The sequence below is a fragment of the Urtica dioica genome, chromosome 6, assembly GCF_054948205.1.
Source record: "Urtica dioica subsp. dioica isolate 48M chromosome 6, U.dioica_male_clone48M_v1_H2, whole genome shotgun sequence".
NCBI classification, from domain to species: domain Eukaryota; kingdom Viridiplantae; phylum Streptophyta; class Magnoliopsida; order Rosales; family Urticaceae; genus Urtica; species Urtica dioica.
In genome coordinates, this window is record NC_142761.1 from 43,329,447 (window position 1) to 43,336,629 (window position 7,183).

The window sequence follows — 7,183 nt, forward strand, 5'->3', positions numbered from 1 at the left end:
GTTTTGTGGCTATACTATTATATGTGGATGACATTATAGTTGCAGGTCCTAACAACGAAGTCATTCATGAAGTCAAAGCTTTCTTACAGTCTAAGTTTAAGCTCAAAGACCTAGGCCCTCTGAAATTCTTTCTTGGAATTGAGATAGCCAGGTCCAAGGCTGGTATTGTCTTGAGTCAAAGACAATACACTCTTCAAATCCTGGAAGACTATGGCTTCCTGGACTCAAAACCAGTATCAACTCCCATGAATCCCAGATCATCATTACACACTGAGGAGGGAGTTCTTCTAGACGATGTGACACATTATAGGAGTTTGATTGGCCGGCTTCTTTATCTCACTATCTCTAGACCTGACATTACTTTTGCTGTACATGCCTTGAGTCAATTCTTACAGACTCCTTCTACTGTGCATTTACAGGCAGCTCATCATTTGCTACGCTACATTAAAGGTTCACCTGGACAAGGATTGTTTTACTCAGCCTCTTCTTCGACTCAGATTAAAGGGTTTTCGGATGCAGACTGGGGCACATGTTCAGGGACAAGGCGTTCAATCATTGGCTATTGCGTGTTTCTGGGAGACTCGTTGGTGGCTTGGAAGTCGAAGAAACAAACCACAGTGGCAAGGTCTTCAGCTGAAGCAGAGTATCGATCGATGGCTTCTGCAACAAGTGAACTGCTTTGGATGCAGCAACTGTTGCGTGACTTTTGCATTGACCAGCGTCATCCCACTGTGCTTTTTTGTGACAACCAAGCGGCGATTTACATTGCCACTAATCCCGTGTTCCATGAACGCACGAAACATATAGAGATTGACCTCTATTTTGTGCGTGATCATGTGCAACGTGGTGATTTGAAGCTGTTGTCGGTCAGGTCACAGCATCAACTGGCTGACGCATTTACTAAGCCTCTTCCTGCACCGGCTTTGCAATCCTTTATGTCCAAGCTGGCTCTCAAGGACATCTTTCGTCCACCTTGAGGGGGAGTAATGGAATCTGATGGCTTAATCTTTGTGTTCACATAGTCAGTTTTGCTTTTCTTAGGTGACAAGTCACGATTCACTGCGTGTTTGAATGATTTGTCATATTACTGTTTTGCCCTCCTTATTTTGTTAATAAGTGAGGATATTTTTGTCTTTCTCTTTTCCTTTAGTCGGTTAGTTAAGTTTGTTAAATACTGTTTATGTGTTGTAATCGAGTATTCATTGAATGAAAATCTCAGAGGAATTTTCTTTTCTCTCGTCTTCCACAAACCCTAGAATCTCTGGTTGAATCCGTGAAACAACCGCTTACATAATATACATTCGTCCTTAGTCTTTTTCTTCCCGTTTTTTTTTTTTTTTATGAATTGTGGTACATGAATTGTGGTTGACGAAATATATTGAACTCAGTTTATGAACCCAACTTTTAAAAAGTCCCAACACTTGAAATTGGGTGACACGTGAAATTCCATCTCGGCTATGGAGACAGAGGATCCAATGTGAATCGCTCACCTGCTCCAGGACGATCTCCTCAGCTCCGACCTACCTTCATCTTCACCTGTCTTTTCTTTTCCTTTCTCTTGTTTGTTTCTCGACCTGACCAGGCTTGGGAAACAATGGGAAACCTCCTCCTTTTGACATTCTCTTTGAAATTCCTCCACATCTTGGCGGTAAAGCAAGTGGACCCCACATTTTCTGACTTGCATTTGGGCGCCGTTCCTGACAATGAACGACACCTCCGTTGCACCAGAAATATCGTTGCAGTCCACGTGAAAGGATTGCATCAAAATATGATAATTTTTGCCCGTCAACTTGTCAAAAGGCCGGTGTGACTTTGTGATGATTTCACCACGTTCGGTTGAGAAACGCGATTCCCACACGAGGCTAGCTCCATCGTCAATGGAATCTGTGTGGCATATAATGGCACACGCTGCAAAGCCTATGAAATTTCGTCCTGGATTCACGGTCATCGAAGATCCGTCACTTTGATCGCAAAACCACTTCGGCATTTCGTCCCCCGGAAAACAAATGTCAACTTCCCGGGGGGGGGGGGGGGGGGGGGGGGGTGGGGGGGGGGGAACTGAGATAAATCAATGTTAGAGCATCTAATGGAGTTTAAAAAAAGGTGGTTTAGATTACACTGTTAAAAACCACATTCCAATAGTGTCATTGGCTACGGATAAAATCCAGATATATATTCTATTTACACTAAATTTAGCATGGACAATATTATCAGCAATCATAAAATTAGGGATAATTTACGTCAAAAAAAACTTTCTATGGAAAAGGGATTTAAAAGATCTTATTTAGTATAAAAATAGCATTAGTTCTTCCATGGGTATTCGCTTTGTTTAAAAGTGATTTATCATGTATAGAAACAAAGAGGAGTAAGTACCTTTGGTTCAGATGATACAAGCACCTTTATGAGATCAGGGAGTTGATTCAGGTTGCGAGAGAGATCCGAGATTTGAGTCAAACTCCTACAATCAGTGAGATCTAAGTCCTCGAGATTTAGGTTGCTAGAGAGATCTGGGAGTTTATACAGGTTGCAGCAACCAGTGAGATTCAAGCTCATGAGATTCGAGGCCTGAGAGAGATCTGGGAGTCGTTTCAGGCTCTGGCAACTATTAAGATTCAAGACTTTTTCAACTCTGGCAGATCCTATATGAAAAGTAAAATGCTTACGTGATTATAAGTCGGGCGCAATGAGAGAGATTTACTAGTTTTAAGGGTAATTTGTAAAAATGCACATAATTTTGAAATAATACCTTGTATTTGTTGTTCCAAATTTTTTTAAGTTTTTCACCATGGATGGCTAGCTCGCGAAGATTCTTCGGATTATAACTCAGTGGCAAGGATTTCAAGGGGCAATGATTCCAGCGGAAATATCTCAGAGTCGCCGGAAGATAGTCAAGACCTTCAGGGAACATTAGTTTCCTTTCACCCAATGGATCAATTGAGAGAAACCACAGGTTACACATTTTTTTAAGGTCAAAAGAGCATATGGTCAATGAGTCTGTTCTTTCAAATCTTGGCATACACTTCAAGAGAACTCCTTGAATTTCTTTTGTTCCCTGACATAGTCCATACAAAGAACAAAATTATCAATTACTAATTCTCAACACTAAAATTTTTGATGCAGGAAAGATCTTGAGCATGACTTACCCGATTCTGTTCCAAGACATTGCGAATATCTGTAGTAGACCACAATCTACTGCGCTCTCCCAGATCATTTGATTGTTGAATAACGATTCCTTTGCCCATTTTTTGGATCAAATCATGCATCCGGATCTCACCGTCACTGCATTCGCTTTTAGTTACGAGAGCCTTATCAATGAGAAAACTGATTCCACTAACCACTCCGTCGTGTTTATACCCAAGTATAGTCTGCACATAATTCTCATCTCCATCTTTGAAAAAGCACGCGATATCAAGAAATATGTCCATTTGTACCTTACTCAGTCCCTCGCAGCTCACTTGCAATACGTCCAAGTGACTCCGTTTGACTTTTCCAAACAAGCATCGGCCCACAACCGTGAGAGCCAACGGATTGCATTTGGTATATTTCTCGACAATTGTCTTCGCCAACTCCGAGTATCCCTCGGCTGGAGATTCCTCTTTGCGAAATGCCTTAGAGCGAAAGAGCAGATGAGAGTCGCCGAAACTCAGTTCCTCAATTTCGTGTATTTTCTCGGCTCCAATATTCTTCAGCACCTGCTTATCTCAGCTCGTCACGACAATTCTACTACGCGGACTTAACGAGTCACGATCTATGGCCAGTGTTTCCAATTGGTTTGCATCATCGACATTATCAAGGACTAACAGCACGTCCGCGGCTCTGAGTCTTTCCTTTTCTGAAGCGGTGACACTGCGTACGTCCTTTTGATTCAACAGTTTGGAGAAAACTCTATTTTGTAAATCCGAGGGTTGGTGCTTCTTCACTTCTTCCCTGACGTTTTCAAGGAAAAAGGAACGAGAAAATTGAGAAGAGAGTCTGTCACACAAGACACGGACGACTCTCGTCTTTCGTATGCCTGGCATTCCCCAAACGCCGATGACTCGATTGTCCGCTTTTTCCGAGCCGATGCATAACAAAGACTTGAGCTTTTGCACATTTTTTTCAGCTCCAAATAGATCTTTTGTGCAATCAACAGAAGGTATAAGCTCTTTTAGTTTGTCTGTGACGGTTTTAACAATATCTTTTATAATTAATGACATTTTTAGTCCCTGAACTATGTCGAGTGTAACAACTTGGTCCTTCGGCGAAAAAAGCTGTAGCGTCGATACCTGGTGAATGTGAGGAAATCACGTTTGATCCTTCTGTCAAATTTATCGTCTATTTAGACAGAACGATGCTGATGTGGCTTGATCGAGTAGGGTAGTTAAGTAATTTTATATTTCAAGCGAGTAAATGGAACCTATTCGACACATTTTTCCCGAAATATTACAATTGAACGACAAAGAAATTGAACGACAATGAAAATCTTAATTGGCGGCTGTGAAAACCCTAATGGCGAAGACGAAGTCGCCGGCGACGAAGATGCCGGCGGTGGCATTTAATGGAGGAGCAAAGTCGAGTCGAAATACAACCCCAGTGCAGTCGGGGTGTTACGGTGAGAATGAACTCTCAAAAGTTTTTGGTTAGTTTTAGAAACATGAAAATGATTTTTGGATACCACGGGGACCAGTTTTTTTTGTTGTCGTTGGAATGGGGTTTAGCCATATTTTTTGGTCGAGATTTGTCTGGGACCACGCGAATAAGTTGTTTATGGTCGGATATTATTTGGGGATGACTGGGACCACGCGAATAACTTGTTTTTGGTCGGTTATTTTCTGGGACCACTTGTTTATTTATTCCTCCTTTGTTTTGTATGGGACCACTGGTGTTTTATTGTCCCCTGATGCATATTATTTGTTTATTGAATATTCTTGTTTATTTTTGTCAAGTACTGGACTGATTTTTGTCCTCTGATTGTTTTGTATATTGACAGAGGCGTTGGTCAACAGCTTTACGTTACAAGTCCACCATGGTGGGTCAATGGTATTTGATACTGATGGAACCAGATACGTTGGAGGTGGCATAAGTCCTCAAGAATTCACAGATTTAGACAAGATGTCTATCTTTGAATTGAATGGGATTTTGAATGACCTGGGTTACTCATCTGCTCCAACATATTTCTTGAAGTCAGGTACGAGCAATTGGATGAATTTTGTTGAAAATGATGAGTGCTTGATTGAAGATATGGCTGAGATATTGAAGACACAGTGGGAGGTACACTTGTTCTGTTCTCACCCACTTGACATGACTGAGAATGATGAGCTATTACGTGCCGGTGATGAGCTAATACCTGCCGTGGAAGAAGAACAGACAACGCTTGAGGTTGACGCTAACAATGAGGTTAATGATGATCAGATGAGCGGCATAGACACAGATGAAGAAGCTACAAAACAACCCGGTGAGGCTGAGTTCGGGTTCGAGTTGAGCGAGGAGGACATTTAAGTTGATGGAGCAGCAGTGGATCTTGTGCTAGCTGGGCTACGGGACAAAGGAAAGCGTATTCTCGATGAGCATTTTGATCCGGACAGTGAGAGTGAAGACGATATTGACGCTGACTTTGGAGGGTTCGACACAGATTCAGAAGAAGAGTGTGAAAAAGAAGATGACACGTCCTGGAACAAGCGAAACCCGAAGAGGAAACTGCCACGATTTCAAGAGTTTAGAGAGGAAGGTGATATGGGTAATGTGACCCTGAAATTAGGATTGTCCTTCAATAGCTCGAAAGTCTTCAAGGAAGCAGTGAAAGAATACGCTATTCGCCAGGGTAAGGACATTTATTTCAAAAAAAATGACAGCAGACGGGTACGAGCTGAGTGTCATGACAAAGGCTGCAAATGGGTTTGTTACGCATCAAACTTGGGGACTAGGAATGGTGTTTTCATCATTAAAACATACGTCGCTGAACACACGTGTCCAAGGGTCAACAAAAACAGATTTGCTACCTCGGCATGGCTTGCGAAGAAGTATATGCAATCTTTCAAAGACAGTGAATCATGGTCCGCCCCGGACTTCATGAATCGGGTTCAAAAGGATTATGTCCTTGAATGTAACAAGATGAAGGCGTATAGAGCAAAAAGGCTTGCGACAAAGGCCATTGAAGGCTGTAATAAAGAGCAGTACGCGGCATTGTGGGACTACGCAGCGGAGTTGAAGCGGTCAAACCCGGGATCCACTGTTGAAATTGAAGCAGAATCTGGTCCTGATGGTAAGCCGGTGTTTAAAAGGATGTACATTTGCTTTCAAGCTTGCAAGTTAGGATTCGCTCATTGCCGACCTGTGATCGGTGTCGATGGCTGCCATATCAAAGGTCACCACACCGGTCAGTTACTCTCAGCAATAGGTATTGATGCGAACAATTCAATGTTCCCTATCGCGTACGCGGTTGTTGAATCAGAAGAAAGAGCTACTTGGAGTTGGTTTTTAAACTTTTTAAAAGAGGACGTGAAGATAGACAATGGACACCATTGGACTTTCATATCGGATAAACAAAAGGGATCGCAAGAAGCGTTGAATGACCTCTGGGAAGAGGGATCGGTTCAAGGTGAGCATCGACACTGTGCCCGCCATCTTCAGGGAAATTTCACTAAGGTAAATGAGTTTATGTGTTTGAAGTCTGTTTATAGACGTGTATTTTCTCATTTTTTTGTAGTACTTTTATCTGGGTCCCATTTTTTACATGTTTTTTTTTCTAATGACGACTGCTTAATTTTTAAAAATTAAATGAAAAGCAAAACCTACTACGAGTGGTAATAATGTTGGTGCTGGTTTAAGACTTTCATTTTGTTTATAGTCAAAAGATGGCGAGACAAGATTCTGATGTGACAAGAAACTGATAATTTTCATGGTTTATGGCATAAACTTTATGTTAATTGAATATCTATTTTTCATACAACAAACATGCATTTGTTCTCTAATCATTTGTTATACACTTCGATCACCTGTTTTTCATGTATAATTTACACTGTAATTTATTTATTTTTGTTAAATTTTGCTTATAATATGAAAATGACAGTGCAAGCTCTGCAAGAAATTTCAAGATGTATAATTTACACTGTAGTTTGGAATTATAATGACAGGTTTTTAAAGGCCAGTTTATGAAGACCAAGATGATGGCCGCTGCTATGGCGTACTCAACTTCACGCTTTGA

General features: G+C 41.3%; 1 protein-coding gene across 1 annotated transcript; it reads right to left on the bottom strand.

Moving 5' to 3' along the window:
- Nucleotides 1-2,074: 2,074 nt before the first annotated feature.
- LOC149394398 (putative disease resistance protein At4g11170) lies at nt 2,075-4,534 on the bottom strand. The gene is made up of 6 exons (XM_089618337.1): nt 4,427-4,534; nt 3,786-4,265; nt 3,144-3,692; nt 2,785-3,052; nt 2,374-2,639; nt 2,075-2,083 (listed from the first exon to the last, which is right to left on the bottom strand). Exons 1-6 carry the CDS (start codon nt 4,532-4,534, stop codon nt 2,075-2,077), a joined length of 1,680 nt encoding a protein of 559 aa, XP_089474463.1.
- Nucleotides 4,535-7,183: the final 2,649 nt, after the last annotated feature.

Coding starts and splice junctions, on each gene's coding strand:
- LOC149394398 (XM_089618337.1), bottom strand. CDS start 4,534: ATGCCACCGCCGGCATCTTCGTCGCCGGCGACTTCGTCTTCGCCATTA. Junction 4,266..4,426: donor AATTTCTTTGTCGTTCAATT/GTAATATTTCGG, acceptor CACATTCACCAG/GTATCGACGCTACAGCTTTT. Junction 3,053..3,143: donor ATGTCTTGGAACAGAATCGG/GTAAGTCATGCT, acceptor GGACTATGTCAG/GGAACAAAAGAAATTCAAGG.